This window comes from Camellia sinensis, chromosome 3, assembly GCF_055761805.1.
Source record: "Camellia sinensis isolate YWXY chromosome 3, ASM5576180v1, whole genome shotgun sequence".
Taxonomy (NCBI): Eukaryota; Viridiplantae; Streptophyta; class Magnoliopsida; order Ericales; family Theaceae; genus Camellia; species Camellia sinensis.
In genome coordinates, this window is record NC_138963.1 from 184,157,422 (window position 1) to 184,180,758 (window position 23,337).

Sequence of the window (23,337 nt, forward strand, 5' to 3'; positions counted from 1 at the left end):
CCAATAAAGACAAAAACAAATTCATCATTAAAAATGATAAATTTGTGACGAATTTTTTTTGTCTCCAATACACTCTGTTGGGAACATACTTATAAGTAATTAGCGACAAAATATTTTGTCATTAAAGGAGAAATTAGAGACAAAAGTATTTTGTCATAAATATAAGAAATGGAGACAAAATAATTTTGTCACATTTAATATAAACGAAGACGAAAATTTTTTGTCAAAGAAGCTACCAATAGAGATAAAAACAAATTCATCATTAAAAATGATGAAATAATGTCAAAAAAAATTTGTCACACATTGAGGGTAATAGTGACAAAATGTGACAATATTTTTTGTCATGACAAATTCATTTAGCGACGAAATAAAGAATTTATGACAAAATTAATCATCCACCTAAGCCAAACAATAGACAAAAAAACTTCTTTAGGGATGAAAAATTTTGTCAATAATTTCATAATATTTTTTTCCACATTATATACCTATTTTATCAAAATCTAAATTTTAGTTCAACAAATATGACCCTGTTCATGTTAAAACCTGTTGAATATAACAATTCCATCACAACTTAACCTAACCTGTTATCAACACATTTACGAATTAACAAAATGAAAATATACATTCATCATTACAAATAATTTCATCCTGATATAATAAAATAGTGAAATATCCACAAAATATCCAAAAGTTATAACTTGTTCAATTCTACCAAAAATCCAACAATAACTAATGTAACTGTATGTGTATCCTTATCAAACAAAAATGAACATTCAAACAAATTACATCATTGTTGCACGTCAAAAATGCCACCCCAATCCAATCTGCAAAAAAATAAATTAAAAGTTTTAGTAATAAATCAATTATACAAAAGATTAAAAACATTAGTAACTCATCAATTTACAATTAGATCAATTATACAATTTATCCCTGTAACAGACTTTTTTTAGATTATGAGAACAAAAAATTAATTTTAAGGCTAATTCACAAATGGTGCATCCCATTAATGTGCCGTAAGTTCATACAACTTATATTGGTCCCTCCTAAGGTGTTTCTATTGGTTCTTGTACAAATCTGTAATTGTGTGATAATTTAGCATTTCGACAGCCTTTTTTCAAGCTTTAAGTATAGAGAAAAAAATATATTTTTTAGACTAATTCACAATTTATACATCATGTGCACCTGTACAAATTGGATGTCATATGCATGTTTCCATTACTTCCTAATTCTTCAAACATGTATTCTTTTATAAAATTTGTTATATTAAAGTTAATATACTTTACCAAGAAGTATGTCCACTTGTGGATGAGTTCCCTCCACTTCCAAAGTGTCCAGTGAATCCTTTGGTCCTCAAAAAGTTGACAACATCAGCCATTATCTCCCCTTGCTTCTTCTTACCCTCGTCAAGATCTTCTATTTTATTGTTCTGCATTTGTATTTGTTCCTTTTGTGTCTCTATTTGCATCTCAAGGCGCTTCATGTAATCATTTGTTTCAGCATATATGGTAGTGGCTCTCTTAATAGAGGATGAAGGTCTCATGCCAAGTCCCTTCACATAGCCAGACCTTGGCTTTAGGACTTTGATTGATAGCTCTTCTGCAGTCAAAGGGGTTGATCCTGACTGTGAGAGGTGATCAGCCTGTGTCTGTATCATATTTTCCTATCAAATATAAAAAAAAATTAAATAATTATTAGAAAATTAAATAAGATTACAACAAATAGTATTCTAATATTTTGTTAATAAAAATTGCAATATATACTCACATAATTACACTGAGCTTGAGATGAGATCCACTCATGTGTTTTCTCATTATAGTGAGTTTCCTTGTACAACTCTGCTAGATCAGGTAGCATCTTCTTTTCTCGTGCCTAATTCGATAGACCAAATATTCAATAAATAAAGATAAGAATCTAATATAATTCTGAAAGTTCAAGGATACGTACCAGTTTTTCTACTCTAACAGGGATTGACCTAGAACCACACCTATGTTTTGTATACATCCTTTCTCTGTTCGCGATGTTGGCCTTTGATTGTTCCTATAAGGAAGAATGACCAATATAACAATGAAATGTATCATTAGTAAGGCAAATATGTTGGCTTTTGATTGTTCCTGTAAGGAATAATGAACCAATACAACAATGAAATGTGTCACTAGTAAAACAAATTTAATGGTTGATAATAAAGAAATTGTATTGTTCCTCTCTATCATTTTCCTATATATCATTTCAACTTAAAAGATATTTCAAATTATTCACTAGTTTCATTCAATTCTGTGAAAAATAGATTAGAGGACTTATTGAGATTTCATCATAAGATGGTTTTTCTGGGTGAAAAAAGAAAAACGAGTAATTTACACCGTTCACAAATAGGGGGTATATAAGCATGGGCAAAATAGATTGTGAAAAAATCCATTTACATTTCATAAGATATGGAACAATTACTGATACCAAACTCATAACCCTTTCTTTCTTCCGCAACTCTATCAAATCTAAAGTTCTGTCTCAATACCCTATATTAGTTACTTAGCTAGTTGCTTACCATTATCATGAAACTTCAGACCAAACCCAAGAACAACCAGAAAATTAATACAATCATAGAAACTGAAATCTTAGTTCTTTATTCTATGATGTGAAAGATGCACTTTAAGGAACCATAAATTAATCTCCTATTATGCGAGCCTTCCAATCCATGTTTAATAATTTCCCTTTCTCATTTTCCCACTTATTTGGTTTTTATTATGTTCCACTTACGTGCCTAGAAGATAAAGGGAAAAGAATACATATGGAATTTCACAGCAAATTGATTGTGTTCTTTCTAGTTGTTTTAGAATCTCTCCCTATTCTAATCAAATTCTTTCTTCGCTAATATAATAAAAAAGATGAAAATGTTACCAGAAATTCTTTAGTGTTCCAATTTTTATCAATAAGATCTATCCACTTGGTAGGATCGACATTCTTCGGTGGGTGGTTTCTTGCGTACTCTTCCCTTTTAGCCTCCTTCAGCTCCATGAATTGTTTGTGCAGCCTATAGGTATGGTTACTCAATCTCCGACCAAATTTTGTGTTCATTGCCTTCTCTATATCAACAGGGTCTCCTTGTAAATCAAATTGATCCTGCAAAAAATAGATAAGTCATAGATAATTCTTATAAAAAATAAAATAATTACAATAAATAATTAAGATTTCTAACCTATTATAAAAATGAGTAAAATCTCCTATAAATAGACAACGAACTTACATTCAAGCGTTGAAGCATCGCCTCCTTAACGGAGGCATCAACATACTTCCACCTACGAACACTTGGATCTGGTAAACGAGTTCGCACTTCTACACCAATCTTTGAGGCTAGTTTTGAGGCATAGTCCCCTACCGGTGCACGAAATTCTAGAGGGATAGGCACACTAAGCTTTCCATCTCTATCAACAAGGCCTTGAACCTCTTTGCCTCGAGTCGGGCCACGAGCACGCTTAGCAGCTGATATTGTGAAGCCATAATATTGAAATAGTATGTGAACAAATTTAATTAAGATCTCAAATCAATGTAAATAAAGAGTGTGTCTTACCAATAGTATTACCAGCAGTCACCTCAAGTTGAGGCTCCACATTGAGAGGTGGTGGCGGATTGCTAGTCACCTCAGGACGTGAAGAGGTATCCCCCTCTTCTAATGCGTGGGTCAATGCCTCATGATGAGATTGTGAACGGGCTCTCGATGGTATCTCTAACAGCTGAATAACATAATAAAATATGAATATATGTACAAACATATACATGTCTATGTGTGTATGAATTGAAAGTAACAAGAAAGAATATATTTCACAATGCATAAATGTATAGTACCTTATGCTTAAACGAATCATAGGATTCAGTGTCACTGCCATCTTCAGCCTCTGACGGCCGATAATCATCGTCATTTTCCTCAATTGGTATTTGTTTTTCCTTCCTCAATTTCTTATGTTGAACCGTAGCCTTCAAACAAGTTGTTATATTCTTCACTCCTAGAGCATTCATTCTCTCACAGTTTTTATTAATATTCTTCATTCTTTGTTTCTCATAGTTCGTTACCTTCTTAGTTGCGGTACTTGGTTTGGTCAATTGCTTTTTTGTAGCGTCCATTTTGCCCAACTATAAAGCATAATTGAACATTTTTTTGGTGGATACGCATAATTGAACATTAGATGTAAAGAAAAGATAATTATATATTTCTATACATAAAGCATAAAGCAACAACAATCTCAACAAGTGGATATGTCATATAGGCTCTAAATCATTGAAATATGGCTAGAGTGATATGGATGATTTTTGCTTTTACCATTTACTTGTCATAGAACAAATTAATTACAAAGCCATCAGACACACAATATGACCAATCAATGATAAACCTACATAACAGTGGATGAACCCCACAACTGAAATTCAAATACATTAATTAAGAACAATGTTCATATAGAAAGTGAAAAATAACTACAAATCCTAGTCTACATCAAGATCCATATCGTAATCCACATCAGGTTCGTCACACTCTTCATTTTGTTTGTCAGCTCTATTCTCTATCATTGTTTCATCAGATGACCTAACCCTTGTAACAACTTCTGCTTCAACACCATCTCTATAACATTGAACATTAGGGCCGATGTCAATTGGAACAGCATTGGTAATATTTTCTTGTTGGAACACATCATTTTTTTCTGGTTCATGTAATGATTCTCCGTCACCTACCTCTGGTACATCAAAGACACCCCTATATTGCACTCGTTGAATGACTTGCCAAGGTTGTCCCCATTTGGTATCATTTAGGTAAAAGACTTGCTTAGCCTGGCTAGGCAAGATGAAAGGGTCATGTTGATACCACCGACTTATGACATCAATACTTGTGCAATAATCATCGGTTCGCAATGTTCTACTTCGACCTATGTTTCCTGTGTTGTACCATTCACACTGGAACAATACAACTTTGTTATGACACATGTACTCCAATTCCCAAACATTGCACAAGTGACCATAAAATTCATGCGTCACTCCCTCATGATCCCCTTCCGTAAGCACACCACTATTCTGACTCTTACGGCGATTGTCTACTTCTCTTGTACGAAACCGTACGCCATTAATTATGCAACCTGAGTACTCTTTTACTAGCAAATTTGGGCCATTTGCTAATGACCATAAATCATTGGTTGCTTCTGGTGACTTTTCTTCTCTCAATATATTTATCTACATTCACATATAACGTACATTAAGATAGTAAAAATAAATTAATAAATGATCAAATCTTATACAAATTTTTAATCATGTCTTAAATTGAAAATGCCTTACCCGCTCTTTGAACCACTTGGGAAACTCTTGTTGTTGTATACGGGTTATGCCTTGGTCAGATGGAGTCCGTAATAGATTTTTGTGTATCCTACTCAAAAGAATGTGATTATTATCCACTGCTAACTACATTAACAAAGCTAAGAATACACATATTTAAATGAAAAACATACTCTAGATACTTCTCTATCTCGGGGCTATTGTTCAACAAGAACCAATGAGCCATATCACGATATTCTTGTGACATATCAGCATCCCTTGTGATTAGGCCAATAGGACGGGCAGTTTTTGTGAATACAGTTAACCCTTTGCGACGTTCGCCACAATCTTGATTTCGTTCGGGTCGATTATGCACTGTTTCGATCCCATCAACATACATTGAACAAAAAGTAATGCACTCTTTGACAATGTAAGCCTCTGCGATTGAACCTTCTGGTCGAGCTCGGTTTATAACAAACTTTTTTAAAGCTCCGAGAAACCTTGAAAAGAGAATTAGTTAAGAGCAAGGTTACACATGCAACATATAATTACGAACCTTTCAATTTAACAATTACCTTTCAATTCGATACATCCATCGATATTGCACCGGTCCTCCAAGAATAGCCTCACGCGGCAAGTGAACGGCCAAGTGAACCATCACATCAAAGAAGGCTGGAGGAAAGATCTTTTTAAGCTTGCATAATATGTGTACTATACGTTCCTCTAATTTCTCAAGTTCATTACGGCGCAGTGTCCTTGAGCACAAATCTTGGAAAAAGCTACCTAACTCAAATAGTGTTTTACAAATCTCTTTGTCTACGAAACCACGCATCCCAATTGGAAGAATCCGTTGTATGAGTACATGGCAGTCATGACTTTTCAAGCCTGTTAGTTTACCATTTCTCGCATTCACTGATCTTGATATGTTTGCAGCATAGCCATCCGGATACTTCACTGATTTCAAGAATTCAAAGAAACCCTCCCTCTCTTCAGGGGTCAATGAAAAGATTGCCCTAGGTTTGACATAAGTTCCATCAGGACGACGTGTTAACCACAACTCTTTCCTTATACCCATGTCTTCCAAGTCCATCCGTGCTTTGTCGATGTCTTTGTTCTTTCCATCAATGCCTAACATAGTTCCAAAGGTATTTTCACTAAAATTCTTCTCGACGTGTATAACATCAATGTTGTGTCGAAGCTTCTGTTTCTTCCAGTATGGTAACTCATACAAGATGCTTACCTTTGTCCAATTTGGTGCCTGACGGAGTCTTTTCTTATTTCTTGGATGCTCTGTCCAATTGCTCTAATATCTTTTCCACTGGTAACTTTAAAGATCTCTTTCGCTTCTCATGCTTACCATTGTAAGCCTTACTCTTTCGCCTTTCGGGGTGGTTTTGAGGCAAGTAGCATCGATGGTTAATGTATGCAGTCTTACCTTTCAAGGATTGAAAATATGGTTCATCATTGCAAGTGTAGCAAGAATAATGACCCTTTGTTCTCCACCCAGATATGTCACCAAATGCGGGCCAATCGTGTATAGTCCACATCAAAGCTGCACGCATCTGGAAAGACTCACCAGTTACGGCATCGTAAGATAATGCACCATTTTTCCACAACTCATTCAACTCATCCACCAGAGGTCTCATGTAGACATCAATATCGATCCTTGGTTGTGATTCTCCAGGAATAAGTAGTGACATCATAAGAAAGGGATCTTTCATAACCAACCAAGGTGGCAAGTTATAAGGAATGAGTACTACAGGCCATAAACTATACGAGTTGCTCATGTTCCCGAAAGGATTGAATCCATCAACAGCCAACCCTAGCCTCACATTTCGAGGCTCCAGGGCAAACTGAGGATGTTGCACATCAAATTCCTTCCATTTATCACTATCGGCGGGATGTCTCAATACTCCGTCATCTATATGTTTCTCCTTGTGCCATCTTATGTCCTCAGCAGTCTTTCTTGACATGTACAATCTTTTCAACCTTGGTGTTAATGGGAAGTACCGCAACACCTTATGGGGAATCTTCTTACCCCTGCCACGATTGATCTTGTATCTGGATGCCTTGGACATTTATCTAACCTTGCATTTTCCTTCCAAAAGAGTACGCAATCATTTATACAAGCATCAATTAACTCATATGACAAGCCCAAATCACGAAGTATTTTCTTAGCTTCATAAAATGACTTTGGAACCAAATTATCTTTTGGTAAAAGTTTTGTTAAAAACTCCAATAGTGTGTTAACCGACTTATTGCTCCAGTGGTTTGTTACCTTCATATTAAGCAGCTCGATGACAAACTTCAACATAGTGTAGTTTGTGCAACCTAAGTACACCTCACGTTTGGCATCATTCAATAGTTTATCAAACATTTGTAGTTCCTCATTCTGGGGTGCATCGTTGGGTTCTCCTCTTATTCGATCTTCCACTAAGGCATCAATACCACCTAAAACCTCATCTTCATCAATTGCCATTTCATGATGAGCCTCATTTGATACACGTGGTTCCCTGTGCTCATGCCAAATAGTGCACGTTTGCATAATCCCATATTGAAGCAAATGAATTTGCACATTTCGAAGATTTTGGGAATAATAGTTCACACAGTTCAAACATGGGCACGAAATTTTACCTTCCTGGTCAACAAATGCCATTGCAAATTTGATAAATGATGTCACCCTATCAATAAATGGCTGACTCATCCTTCCATCAGGTGTCTTACCCAATGCAATCCAACTCTTGTCCATGTCTGATCACAAATAAAAGATCAAGTTTTTTTTATGTCATAAAACGCATCATGTGTACTATTAACCTATTCCATGTAGGAATGCACAATGTGTATCATAGAAAGAAAATCATATTACGTTGTCTATCTCTAATCTTTCCTTAGTTCTCCAAGTATATAACATATGTGTTGGACTTTTCAAAGAATTTTTTTATGTTTGTTTTTAATGCATTAAAGTGTTATTATGAGGGTAAGACTTGGGAGAAATTAATAAATGCTAAGATTTTTTTTTTCAATCAAAAAATCAGAAAATTTAGATTGGGAGATTGGAGCTCCCACAAAGCTTGAGGCTAAAAACCCCCTTTTGCTTAATATATAGTATAGATATAGATAACATATCACTCGTGCTATGCACGGGTTGTATTTACAATTATCTTTATATGTGAATTGTGATTTTTAAATGTCTTTTTTTTTAAATGTCTTCTTTTTTTTTTCATTTTTATATTATATTAAAGTTTAATATTTTGATAACAATCATATGTGCTGAACTTTCCAATGAATTAAATATCTTCTTTTTTATATTATATTAAAGTTTAATATTTTGATAATAATCATATGTGTTGGACTTTCCAAGGAATTAAATATCTTCTTTTTTTATATTATATTAAAGTTTAATATTTTGATAATAATCATATGTGTTGGACTTTTTAAGGAATTTTTTTTATATTTGTTCTTAATGCATTAAAGTGTTATTATGAGGGATAATAATCATATGTGTTGGGACTTTTCAAGGAATTCATATGTGTTGGACTTTTCAAGGAATTTTTTTATGCTTGTTCTTAATGCATTAATGCGTTATTATGAGGGTAAAGCTTCAGGGTTGGGAGAAGTTAATAAATACTAAGATTTTATTTTTAAAAAAATCAAAAAATCAGGAAATTTAGATAGGGATATTGGAGCTCCCACAAAACTTATGGGTTAGAGATAGATATAAATAAATAGATAGATATAGATATCTATATTTGTTTTAATTTTTTTTAAAATACAAATTATTTGTTTTGGAAAAGGTACTGCAGTAATTATGAGAGAAATCAAAAAGTCTTGTGGGTTATAGATAGACATAGATAAAGATATTTATATTTGTTCTAAAATACAAATTATTTGTTTTGGAAAAGGTACTGCAGTAATTATGAGAGAAGTCAAAAAGTCTTATGGGTTAAGAGAAGTTAATAAATGCTGAGATAAATTTTTTTTTTTAAAACAAAAAATTAGAAAATTAGGATTGCCATATTGAAGCTCCCACATGCCTTGGGGGTTAAAAACCCTATTTTGCTTAATGTATAGTATAGATATAGATAGATAGATAGATAGATAGATATATCTTTTTATTTTTATTTTTGTGTGGTTTCTATTCGGGTATTTTTTTTTTCAATTTATTTAAGATGGAGTTGTGGGTATCTTTTTTTTTTTTAATTTAATTTATCCGTGGTTTCCTTTTGTTTTTAATTATTATTATTTGGGTAAGTTATGATGTGAGTTAGATATGTGATAGACATGTGAGTTTTATTGATTTAAAGTTTATTTAGATAAACTTTAAAGATTTTTTTTTTAGTTTTATAGTTTTTTTTGTTATGTTATAATATAATATATAAAATATAGGTAGATATATACAACTTTAATAAAAAATATTATCTGATTTTTTGGGGAAGAGAAAATGAATGTAAGTTTTAATATTTTTTTTTTGAAAATTTGTGAGAGAGATTAGGAGGGAGAGATTATGAAATATTTTTGTTATTAAATAAATAAATCAGTCAATAGTTTTTTTAATCTATTTTGTAAATTAAAAATCAATAATTTTGGAAAATTGATTAATTTGTCTCATTAAGTGATTTAAAATTTTGATAGATATACATAAAAAAAAAATACATAATTATATTATTAAATCATAATTCAAATTTAGATGTTATATCTTTTTGAGATCTATAGCTAAATTCTTATATATATATATTTTTATTTTTGTGTGTAACCATAGTGTATGGGAGAAATTGAAAAGGGTGTTGCAATAATTATGAGAGAAGCCAAAAGAGATTGTGGGTTGAGAGAAGTCAATAAATGCTGAGGTTGGGTTGGGAGAAGTCAATAAATGCTGAGGTTTTTTTTTAAATCAAAAAATTAGAAAATTAGGATTAGGGGATTGAAGCTCCCACAGGCCTTGGGGTTAAAAACCCCCATTTTGCTTAATATATAGTATAGATATATAGGTACCAAATGTTTGAAAAAATTCCTGAACCAGTATGACATCATGTTCTTATAAGATCAATCTATGTTGTATGATTTATGTGCTAAATATTTGTCCTGTGTGTACTAATAATAGGGGCACATGTATCTTCTCATTTTATACCATAAACAGAGGACTTCGAAATTTACATTAGATCTCTGCTTGTTTCCTGTGAAAATCTTTCAAAACAATCCCAACCCAGAATTCCTGCACCTCTCAAACTTCCACGAATCAAACCCCTACATTTTTCCAATGCTTTAATGCTAAATTTTGGGTTTTTCTTTGGTTTTGTTGTTATTTTTACCAAAATCAATGGCTTCTTTTAAGCAAGTACCCAAATTATTTTTCTTCTTTATCAAATCGAGCCATAATTTCTACAGGCTTCTTTAGTAACTCTAAGTTCAAACCAAGCCATGGAATTATTTATCTTCACTTTGACTTGTACACTAACAACCACATGTTCAAAAATCATTAGCAATCTATCTAAAACTCAATTTTATGCATTTTTTTGCCTCTTTTAGCCTTAATTTATCACATTTTAATCAAAAATTTGATATGTAGACTCTAATTTAGTTAGTAATAATAATGATATGTAGACTCTAATTTAGTTAGTAATAACAGTTTTCAATTAATAAATATTGTAATTCTAATTTAGTTAGTAACAATAATGCATTTAAAATAAAAATAAAAAATCTAAAATATTAAACATCTTTACTTAACAATTAAACCTCTTTAAAAAAATCTGACAGATTAAACCTCTATAAAAAAATCTGATATAAAAATAATCTGAAATAAAAAGATTTGACAGATTAAAAATTTTAAAATAATAAAAAAAATTTGAAATAAAAAATTTGACAGATTAAATCTCTTTAAATAATATATATAAAGATATATATATATATATATATTGAGCATATGTGCATTTAAAATATATATAAAAAATATTTATATATATATATATATATAATATATATAAAATTATGAGAGAATAACTTAAAACAAAACAGAGCATCACATATTATAAACAAAACAAACCAAACCGTTGACTTAAAACAAAACACACGATAATATATATATGCCGATTACATATATGTATATATATAAAAACAAAACAAAAATCATGACTTAAAACAAATCATATATATATATAAAAACAAAACAAACCGCTGGCTTCTCTAGCCAAAAGAAAAACAAAAACAGAGCATCAGGTGGTGAACATCTTCACAAAAGTTATCATTGCAGAGGGTTCACAAAAGTTATCATTGCAGAGGGTTCACAAAAGAAAAACAAAAATAAACCGGTGTATATATATATGCCGATTAATATCTTGAAATTTTCATTACACATCTTCAATGTGTTTCTATAAATATATAAATTATCATTGCAGAGGGTTCACAAAAGTTCACAAAAGCAAAAGTTCAGGTGGTGAACAAGCAGAGGGTTCATCCCTCACTACACTAACACCACACATATCATCAATGATCAAAGGTGTGACTTCAGGTGGTGAACAAGCAGAATGGTGAACAATGAATATACAAACTCTACAAGCAGAATGAAATAGATATGAAGCAGAATGAAAAAACAAAATTGCAGATTCATTGTACATGTTGATAAACCAAAAAACTCTACAATGAACAATGAACAAGCAGAATGAAAGGGTACCGTGAGAGCCTCTTCCAGTCAGATTGTGGAAGAATGCTTCAGCAAAGAGCTGGTCCCTCAGCCGTGGGTTGCAACCGTAAGAACACCAGAGGAAGAGCAGAGGGTCTTGAAGATCACAGCCTTTCAACTTGATGGTCTTGACACAGCCTTTCAACTTCTCAGCCGATCCCTCACAATTGTTTTTTGAGGAATTTTTTTTTGGTCCACAAATTTTCAACTTCTCAGCCTTTCATCTTCTCAGCTTTCAATGTGTTTAAGTTAGATATTCTTATTCTTTATTTTAATTTCTTTAATTGACAATTGAAATTAAAAAAAAAAACAAAACAAAATCCCACCATGTTTGGTAAGTACTAAAAAAGTTATGTTTTGTTCTTTTGTGAAAAAAAAAAAAAATTATATTAAAAAAAATTATTGTTCAAGTCCTTATAGTTTAGAAGGACATAATTTTTTTTATAAAATTTAAAACCAAAAAAAAGAAAAAAATTTAATAGCGATTAATAATTTGAACACGTGTATTTGAAATAACTTATATTTAGACCAATAATATTATGATACATTATTATGACACATGTGAATATTGATCTCATTCTAATTGTAGTAATATATTTTGAAGAAGAATTTAAATTTGAAATTTAATAAAGGATGCAAAATTTTATCACAATTAAATTTTTTATGCAAATTATGAAAACAAAAAAGATTGAAATTTAAAATTTAAGTCTCACAATTTTATCACAATTTATTTATTATTTTTTAATTTATCACAAATTTATTCATGTAACTTTAAACCTCCCTTACTAGAATTGCAAACTTAGGTGAGCTCAACCCAAGTAATTTGAGTCAAGCTTAAAATTTTTTAAAGATTGAATAACATAGTTTTTAATTAAGTGAGAACCTATGCAAAAATTCAAAAATTCAAATTAAATTTGAGTGGATTTGGGCAAAACCACCAAATAACTTGAGCAACCAAAACGAAATTACATATATAAATATATGAATTATTTGCTAATTTATTTTTTTTAAAAATAAATTAGATTAATTAAAAATTTAATATTAACGAATAAAAGAAAAAGCAATATACTTGAGATTTCCAATAGAATTTTTATTGAAAATATACCTTTTAGAAAGGGATCATCGAATAAAAGGTTGTTTGGGAAGTGTCATATTAGCTCACTTTTTTTTTTTTTATAATCTTTTTTATCTTTTTTTGGTCACATCACATCTCTACTTTTCTATGCAGCATTTCGTAAAAAGTAAAAAAAAAAAAAATATACTTAATTATCTTTTTGGGTCACATTATATCTCTACTTTTCTATACATATTTTCATAAAAAGTAAAAAAGTATGCTTATTTAACACTTCCCAAACTACCACTAAGTTGATGTTAAAAAAATCTACTTTTTATAATGGCATACATAATTTAAATATGATTTTTTGGAAATTCTTTTTAATTTAAAATTACAGCAAAATATTAAATAGAATAAAAACAAATTTCTTACAAAATAAAAGTATTTGAATAAAAAAAAGGTAAGGAGGAAATTTAATAATTTGAACACATGTATTTAACACAAATTATGTTTAGACCAATAATATTATGACACATGTAAATATTGAACTCATTCTAATCGTAGTAATATAATTTGAAGAAGAATTCACATTTGAAATTTTATTTTATAATTTAATAAAGGATTCAAAATTTAAGGAATGAATATTGATCTCATTCCAATTATAGTAATATAATTTAAGTAAAAATCCAAATTTGAAATTTTATTTTCAGAATATAAAATTAATTTATAAACCAATCATATTGTAACATGTATTAACAAAAAATTAAACAAAATGAAAAAAAAATGAAAAAAAAGAATTACAACTTTCAACCTTAATGAAAATGACAATATTTTGAAATTATAATAGTATATAGATAAATCATGGAATCTATACTATATATTAAGCAAAAGGGGATTTTTAACTCCCAAGGCCTGTGGGAGCTCCAATCTCCTAATCCTAATTTTCTAATTTTTTGATTAAAAAAAAAAACCTCAGCATTTATTGACTTCTCCCAGTCCAACCTCAGCATTTATTGACTTTTCCCAACCCACAATCCCTTTTGACTTCTCTCATAATTATTGCAACACCCTTTTCAATTGCTTCCATACACTATGGTTACACACAAAAATAAAAAAAAAGATATATAGATCTCAAAAAGATATAATATCTAAATTTGAATTATGATTTAATAATATAATTATGTATTTTTCTTTTTATGTATATCTATCAAAATTTTAAATCATTTATGAGATAAGTCAAAAAGTCTTGTGGGTTGAGAGAAATTAATAAATACTGAGGTTATTTTTTTTAAAAAAAAACAAAAAATTAGAAAATTAAGATTGGCATATTGGAGCTCCCACAGGCCTTAGGGTTAGAAACCCCCTTTTGTTTAATATATAGTATAGATATATATAGATTTAATAAGAATTTATATTTGTTTTAGATATTTTTTTTAATATACAAATTATTTTTTAATTTTTTTAATAAAAATAATTTAACAATCCCATCACTAGCCATAGTGTATAGGAGAAGTTGAAAAAGGGTGTAGGAGTAGGTATGAGAGAAGTCAAAAAGTGGCTTGGGAGAAGTTAATAAATGCTGAGCTCTTTTTTTTTTAAATCAAAATTTTAAAAAATTAAGATTGGGATATTGGAGCTCCCACAAGGCTCGTAAGTTAAAAACTACATTTTTCTTATATAATACTAGCCCATCACCCGTGCTATGCACGAGATAATTATAGATATTTATATTTGTTTTAGATTTTTTTTAATATATAAATTATGTTTTTTAATATTTTTTATAAAAATAATTTAACAATTTGATTACTAACCATAATATACATGAGAAGTTGAAAAGGGTACTGCAGTAACTATACACGAATTGTATCTATAACTATTTGTATGAGGGGATTTTAAATGCTGATCAGGAACTTTAATAAAAAATATTATCTGATTTTTTGGAGAAGAGAAAATGTCACGCCCTCAAAATAATAACATTAAACCCATCAAATATAGACATGCATTGATATATAAAAGCTCTACTTTCTTCTATTTATCAGAGTTTCATTACCAAAAGTATTACATGCTAATAACAAAAGCAAATGCCCTAAAGGCTTACAGCTTTCCAAGTTAACACTTGGTTACAACAAAAGAGTGTTAACTCATTTACACATTAAGCCCTTGGCCTGAATATACATGTAATACATCAAAGAAATAAAACAACAAAAGTCCGCCCGCCTCTAGCCTCCCAAGCTACGTCCTTAGAGGTGGCATGCTACCTGTACCTGAAAATGATATTCCCATATAGGGTGAGCCACAGCCCAGTAAAAATACACTAAACCAAATATGGACAACGACTAAAAGATTAGCAGTTGATAGATGGGCAACACTGATACTTTCCCTTATCACACTTTACAGTTTCATGACATACAAGTCCATGTTACAATCCATTTTCCAATTATTTTCAATTCTCAATTTATAACCATGGCTCAGAACCTGGCCAAACAACTCATATGAGACAGTAACCCATATTAAGCGCTTCCCCATTTCATAACAGATAAGCATACAAGCTATATCACACACCAACAGTTAAGCATACAAGCTATATCATTACTTCCACAGATATGCATAAGAGCACTATCACACTTCTAATGATAAGCATATGAGCTCTATCTATGGAGTCCATCCCCTATCTCCTCCCAACAACATCCGGTTTAGAGGTCCATCCTCTATCTTCCCCTAAACCGTGGAGTACATCCCCTATCTCCTCCAATACAACACAATGCATATAAACAATAATTATGCACATCATCACACAACATATAAATTTAATGTATTCTTTCAACCGTCATACTCAATGACACATTCCAGTGATTAGTTTCAGTTTGCCTAATCATCATGCATTGTCTACAACAATCAAAACTATCCTTCACCGATAGCCCAAAGCAGTTATTTCTATACAGAAAATAAATGCAACAATGGATATATAATCAACATTTCAACTAGGTGAGCGATAAATAATCCAACTACACCCTTTAATCCCATATCTTTCCAAATCAATTCCTCATTTTCCATAATTAATTGTGCAAATTAATTAACCAATGTAATTAGGACATTTTCCATAATTAACATTACAACCCTTAGGTTCCATTTTCATTAATGTTTTAACATTAATTTCACTTTTCCATGCCAAACATGCATCTAGGTTTTATATAGTTAAAACCCCAACTTTTATAAATTTGCACAAAAGCCCCAAACTTTCACAAAATTGCCAAACCAACCCCAAATTCTCAACATACTAAAATTTAAAGACAAAGCCCATAGTGAGGAGTAGGTTATCCCTACCTCGAAGTTAGAGCTTGGATGGAGAAGAGACCCAAAACCAAAATGCTCCAAAGACCAAGATTCTCGGATCAAAACGACGCCCTCGACGATCAACACAACTTTTACAAAGGTTGAAGGTGAGGAACTCACCCTAGCTAGATCAAAATCTAGAGAGAATGCAAGATTTTAGAGAGAGGAGCTCTCAAAATGGCTTTTAGAAAAAGTAGGAGAGAGAAAGGAAAGTAAAAAGTGATTTAAAATCACCCAGCGAATAACTCATATACGTATGGCCCGCTCGAGCGGAGAACACAACGCTCAAGCGCTAAGAACAAAAATCTGAACACGCTCGAGCGCAATAAGGCCCGCTCGAGCGCCAAGACACAAGAATAATGTACTTCCGCTCGAGCACGAAACCCAGTCCGCTCGAGCGTAGATTTCCCCCTCCCAGAACTTATACCGAGAAAGTACTGCCCGCTCGAGCGCCAACAGACCCGCTCGAGCGCCACCGCTCGAGCGTAAACAGACCCGCTCGAGCGTAAAAATCACATCCGCAGAAGTTTTGCAGGAATACGAAATACTGGAGGTGTGCAATCCCTGCTCGAGCGCAAGAAGACCCGCTCGAGCGGATCACCTAAAAACTGGACAACAAGGAATTGAAACCAAGGCCTAACCAACCTGTAACAACCCTGCTCAAAACATCCTAAACTCAATCAAGGGGAATTAAAGGACGACAACAAGATAGATACCACTACCAACTTCACGGAACCGAGTCCGGAACACAACAGAATAGTAAAGGGACAACCGGGATCGCTATAACCTCCCCCCCTTAAAGAATTTCGTCCCCGAAATTAAACACAAGTTTTTCAAAAACAGGTTCTCTCCAATCTCAACAATATTACAATATAATATTAAACAATCCGACCCATTACCGGTCAGTCCCATCTCTTTTCAAGAGGCATTTCACAACATATATTACAAGTGCATTATCAATCATGCAATTCTCTTCCATTTCCAACCATTTCCAACATACATGGTTCACAGTTCATATCATAATCAATAAACATGATATAACTCCAATTCTACAATATAGCCAACATATGCAATATCATAATCAACTCCCATACCAAGGCAAGTTCTACAACATACTTCCGTTAAACCAAAACATTACCAATGTTTTACAACTTAAGACATATACAAAGCTCTTAAGTCCAACAATATTACAAAATTTAAATACAAGATTTCTCATCAATAAATAAGTCCGGATATTTCTCATGGACCTCCAACTCACGTTCCCAAGTGGCTTCCTCCACTCCGTGATGTTTCCACAAAACCTTTACCAAAGGGATGGTCTTGCCACGTAGGACTTGATCCCGCCTATCCAAGACTCGAACCGGTCTCTCCTCATACGAGGCATCCTCAACTACCTCTAAGTCGGTCCAATCTAACACATGCGATGGATCCGGCTCATACTTCCGAAGCATACTCACATGAAACACGTCATGAACTCCGGACAACTGCGGCAGTAAGGCTAAACGATAAGCAACCTCGCCAATCCTCTCAAGGATCTCAAAGGGACCAATAAATCGAGGGGATAACTTCCCACTCTTCCCAAACCTCATCAACCCCCGTCTAGGTGATATTTTCAGAAAGACATGATCACCTATCTCAAACGCCAAAGGCCTCCTCCTACGGTCAGCATAAGATTTCTGACGACTCTGGGCTGTAACAAGCCTCCTACGGATAAGTTCAACTTTCTCCGTCGTCTCTCTAACCAACTCCGGACCCAACAAAGGTGCATCACCCACCTCGACCCAACACACTGGAGACCTACACGGTCGGCCATACAAGGCCTCAAACGGTGCCATACCGATGCTAGACTAAAAGCTGTTGTTGTAGGCAAACTCTACCAATGGTAAGTGCCTCTCCCACGTCCCACTAAAGTCAAGGACACAACCCCGAAGCATATCCTCAAGGATCTGAATAGTACGCTCGGACTGCCCGTCAGTCTGAGGATGATAAGCCGTACTAAGGTATCACAATGGGTTTGTCTCGCTTGATAGAGACTTAGATGTAGTATCATATGCTATGTGCTTAATTGATAACATGCTTATGTGACTATGTGGGTATGGGATTTAATTTCTAGGATGTTGATTGGATCCTTGGATTTCTGGGAGTCTTGTTGGAAAAGCACTTGATCAATGCTGTTTCTAACCGGAACTCTAGTAACGCCTCGGGACTATCATTATCCGGAAATGAAATTCGTAAGTGCTTATGTGTTTATGTGCTTACGTGGAGTGAATTACAGTTGTCCATGCACTAGGACGTGGGTGTTTAGTTTCGGCACATTTGTGAATGTGCTAATGTTCTGTGTTGCCTTTATTAGGATGTCAGGGCGAGGAAGAGGTGCTAGGCGTGGTAGACCTGCGAGGCAGGAAGTACCGTTACCGGAGGAGGTTCCGGCAGTGCAGGAGGGAGTTGGCCAGGCCAATGTGGCCGAGCCAGTGGGTTAGCAGGCCATGGGTGCCTTGGCCAGAGAGATAGCAGGAGCTTTGGGTATTCTTAGAGCTGGGAATCAGGCAGCTGAGGCAGGGCCTTCTTTCTTGAAGAAGGAGTTTTTCCGGTCAAATCCAGATGAGTTTATCGGGGATCCGAAGGAGCCACTGAAGGCTGATGAGTGGCTAGAGCAAATGAGTAAGACGTTCGAGATGCTTGACATCGAGGACGGAGCACTGAAAGTGACCTTGGCATCCTTCCAACTGAAGGGAGATGCGGGTCAATGGTGGAAGTACGAGAAGGCTCGTGTTGGTGGTACATGGGAGGCGTTTGTGAATGCTTTTCAGGAGAGGTTTTTGTCTGCAGCAGCTAGGGAGAAGCTGAGGGATCAGTTTAGCCGGCTTAAACAGCAGGGCTTGTCAGTGGCCGAATTTGAGGCTACTTTTACCAGTCTGTCCAGGTTTGCACCTGAACTGGTGGCGTCTGAGGAACGCCGTTGCTATGAGTTTGAGCGGAAGTTGAGGCGGGGCCTCAAGTTGAGAGTTGGTGGGTCTTACATCCGAGAGTATAGACACCTGGTAGATGCTTCTGCTCATATGGAAATTATGATGCAGGAAGAGGAGGAAGAACAGAAGGGCTCCAAGAGGAGCCAGGATGGTCAGGGTGATGGCAGGAGGCAGAGGGGTTATAACCCTCAGCAGTCTCAGGGAGTAGTTTCTAGATCGACCTTTCCAGTGCCGAGTGCAGGCTCGGGGAGAGGCAATCAGGGGGAGTTTGCTTGTTACAAGTGTGGCCAGCTGGGTCACAAGGTTTCTGTTTGCCCGCAGAAGGGTGGGGGTTAGAGAGCTGCTTCTTCTTCAGCTAGACCGCAGAGTCAGAGTTTGGGCAGGGGGCAGCCCTTGTCTTATTATCAGTGTGGACAGCCTGGGCACCTGAAGAGGTCTTGCCCGCAGTTGAGTGCCACTTCGGGAGCGTCTGGTTCTAGGCAGACGCAGGGTTTTCAGCCAGCTCAGTCTGTGCAGGCCTCGAGGGCCAATCCGGGAGCTTCGTCATCCCAGTCTGTGCAGCAATCTTTTGCTCCGAAAGGTGAGCAGGTAGACCAGGGGCCTACGGGGGGCGTGTATGCTGTTACCGCGCAGGATCTAGTACCGGCTCCATCGGTAGTGAGAGGTACTTTTCTATTTTGCAACTCGGTTGCTAATGTGTTGATAGACACGGGTGCATCTCATTCTTTTGTATCTGCTACATTTGCATCTGTTTTGGAACTGGAGTTAGCACAGTTAGCATCTCCTATTTGTGTGGTATCGCCTTTGGGTGATGAGTTGATCTTGAAACATGGTGTTAGAGGTTGTGATATAGAGGTCGCCGACTATAGGCTTCCTTTTCCATTTGTTGTCATGCCCATGAAGGGTTTTGATGTTATTTTGGGTATGGAATGGCTATCGTCATACCGGGCTGTTATCGATTGCTACCGCCAGAGGGTTACGTTATGTACCTTGAGCGGGGAGTGGTTCCATTTCTTGGGAGACCGGGTTGGTAGTGTTTTGCCACCGGGGTATGATTCGCGAGGGCGAAGTGAGCTTAGTGGTCTACTTGCCAGCTTTGAGAGTGGTGGGAGTGGTGAGACCCAGCTTGTGTTGCCGAGGGTGGTTTGTGAGTATTCGGATGTCTTTCCTGAAGATCTTGTTAGTTTGCCACCTCACCGAGAGATAGAGTTCTCTATTGATTTAGTGCCCGGCACGGCGCCGATTTCTATGGCACCTTACCGTTTTGCTCCAGCAGAGTTGGTTAAGTTGAAAGTTCAGCTCTAGGAATTGTTAGATAAGGGCTTTGTTCGCCCTAGTGTATCGCCGTGGGGAGCACCGACCCTCTTTGTTAAAAAGAAAGATGGTGCCTTGAGATTGTGTATTGACTACCGGAAGTTGAATCGGGCTACGGTTAAGAATAAGTACCCTATGCCCCATATAGATGACCTGTTTGACCAGTTGAAGGGTTCTCGTTGTTTCTCTAAGATAGACTTGAGATCGGGTTACCACCAGTTGAGGGTCAGGGAGGAGGATGTTCCTAAGACGGCATTCCGTACGCGGTATGGCCATTACGAGTTTCTGGTGATGCCATTCAGGCTTTTCAATGCACCGGCAGTCTTTATGGACTTGATGAACTGGATCTTTCGGGAATTCTTGGATCGATTTGTAGTCATTTTTGTGGACGACATCCTTATTTATTCGCCTTCTAAGGAGGAGCACGAGGCACACTTGAGAGTGGTGCTTGAGTTACTTAGAGCCCATAGGCTGTATGCCAAATTTGGGAAGTGTGAGTTCTGGCTGAGGGAAGTCAAATTCTTAGGCTGCGTGGTATCCGGGGAAGGGGTGTCTGTTGATACATCCAAGGTAGAGGCAGTGCAGGATTGGGCACAGCCTAAGAGTGTATTTGAGATCCGCAGTTTTCTGGGATTAGCTGGGTATTACCGTCGGTTTGTGAAAGATTTCTCCAGGTTAGCGTCACCGTTGACTAGACTGACTCGGAAGGGAGTCAAGTTTGTGTGGAGTGAGACTTGTGAAAAGTCGTTCCAAGAACTGAAAGTTAGATTGACCACCGCTCCGGTGTTGATTATTCCGGAGAGAGGGTTGGGTTATGCGGTTTATTGTGATGCCTCACGAGAGGGTTTGGGTTGTGTGTTGATGCAAGAGGGGAAAGTGGTAGCTTATGGCTCACGTCAGTTGAAAATACACGAGAAGAATTACCCCACACACGACCTAGAGTTAGCAGCAGTGATCTTTGCCTTGAAAATTTGGAGGCACTACCTTATGGTGAGAGGTTCGAGGTATTCTCGGATCACAAGAGTTTGAAGTATCTGTTTACCCAGAGAGACTTGAATCTGAGGCAGAGGAGATGGATGGAGTTCATCGAGGATTATGATTTTGAGTTGCACTATCACCCGGGAAAGGCCAATGTTGTGGCCGATGCCCTTAGTAGGAAATCCATTAGTGATGTAGCTAGTATAGCCATCCGGGAATGGGAGATGTTGGGAGCACTTGGCGAGTTTGATTTGCTACTGGGCGAATCTGTTGAGGCTGCGGCCTTGTTTTCTGTTGTTGCGCAGCCTACACTTGTGACTAGAGTGTTAGAGGCACAGAGAGGTGACCTTGAGGTAGAATCCCTCCGAGAGAAGATCTCCAGTGGGAAAGTTGAGAAGGGTTTGACGGTGTATCCCGACCTGAGTGTGAGATACCGAGACCGTTTGTTTGTGCCGGAGTCTTGCCGTGAGGAAGTACTCCGAGAGTTTCATCATTCGCGCCTTGCGGTGCATCCGAGAGGTACTAAGATGTATCAGGATTTGGGTCGCCAGTTTTGGTGGCGGGGTATGAAGAGAGATGTGGCTGTTTTCGTATTGAAGTGCCTTACTTGCCAGCAAGTGAAGGCCGAGCATCAGAGGCCAGCGGGTTTGTTGCAACCCTTGCCTATTGCCGAGTGGAAGTGGGAGCATGTCACTATGGACTTCGTTGTAGGTCTTCCGAGGACTCAGTGGGGTAGTGATGCTATTTGGGTGGTTGTAGACCGGTTGACTAAATCGGCGCACTTTATTCCTATGTGCGTGAGAGATTCGGTAGATCATCTTGCCGACTTGTATATTCGGGACATAGTGAGATTGCACGGGGTCCCAGTGACGATCGTCTCAGATAGAGATCCTCGTTTTACTGCTAGGTTGTGGCAGAGCTTGCAGAGTGCCTTGGGCACTAAGTTGACCTTTAGTACGGCCTATCATCCTCAGACTGACGGGTAGTCCGAGCGTACTATTCAGATCCTCGAGGATATGCTTCGGGGTTGTGTCCTGGACTTCAGTGGGACGTGGGAGAGGCACTTACCATTGGTAGAGTTTACCTACAACAACAGTTTTCAGTCTAGCATCGGTATGGCACCGTTTGAGGCCTTGTATGGCCGACCGTGTAGGTCTCCAGTGTGTTGGGCCGAGGTGGGTGATGCACCTTTGTTGGGTCCGGAGTTGGTTAGGGAGACGACGGAGAAAGTTGAGCTTATCCGTAGGAGGCTTGTTACAGCCCAGAGTCGACAAAAGAGTTATGCCGACCGTAGAAGGAGGCCTTTGGCGTTTGAGGTAGATGATCATGTCTTTCTGAAGATATCACCTAGGCGAGGCCTGATGAGGTTTGGGAAGAGTGGGAAGTTATCCCCTTGGTTTTTTGGTCCTTTTGAGATCCTTGAGAGGATTGGCGAGGTTGCTTATCGGTTAGCCTTACCGCCGCAGTTGTCCGGAGTTCATGACGTGTTTCATGTGAGTATGCTTTGGAAGTATGAGCCAGATCCATCACATGTGTTGGATTGGACCGATTTAGAGGTAGATGAGGATGCCTCGTATGAGGAGAGACCGGTTTGGGTCTTGGATAGGCGGGATCAGGTCCTGCGTGGCAAGACTATTCCTTTGGTAAAAGTCTTGTGGAAACATCACGGAGTGGAGGAAGCCACTTGGGAACGTGAGTTGGAAGTCCGTGAGAAATATCCGGACTTG

General features: G+C 36.2%; 1 protein-coding gene across 2 annotated transcripts; it reads right to left on the reverse strand.

Moving 5' to 3' along the window:
- Positions 1-577: 577 nt before the first annotated feature.
- LOC114273699 (uncharacterized) lies at positions 578-7,957 on the reverse strand. Of its 2 annotated transcripts, XM_082921624.1 has the most exons (9): positions 7,565-7,957; positions 3,633-3,725; positions 3,563-3,584; positions 3,239-3,474; positions 2,893-3,114; positions 1,945-2,037; positions 1,765-1,869; positions 1,284-1,660; positions 578-824 (listed from the first exon to the last, which is right to left on the reverse strand). In XM_082921624.1, coding segments are annotated over exons 1-9 (1,527 nt in total). In that variant the 5' UTR covers positions 7,943-7,957; the 3' UTR covers positions 578-823. The 2 variants fall into 2 exon arrangements, with proteins under 2 accessions (XP_082777750.1, XP_082777749.1); XM_082921623.1 differs by having other exon boundaries at positions 3,563-3,725.
- Positions 7,958-23,337: the final 15,380 nt, after the last annotated feature.

What these genes read in the sequence shown, in the direction of transcription:
- LOC114273699 (XM_082921623.1), bottom strand. Translation starts at nt 7,942, where the DNA reads ATGGCATTTGTTGACCAGGAAGGTAAAATTTCGTGCCCATGTTTGAAC. An exon ending in TCGAGCTGCTTAATATGAAG is followed by an intron (nt 3,726 to 7,564) that starts GTAACAAACCAC and finishes TATGTTATTCAG; the next exon opens with CTGTTAGAGATACCATCGAG. An exon ending in GACTGCTGGTAATACTATTG is followed by an intron (nt 3,475 to 3,562) that starts GTAAGACACACT and finishes TCACAATATCAG; the next exon opens with CTGCTAAGCGTGCTCGTGGC.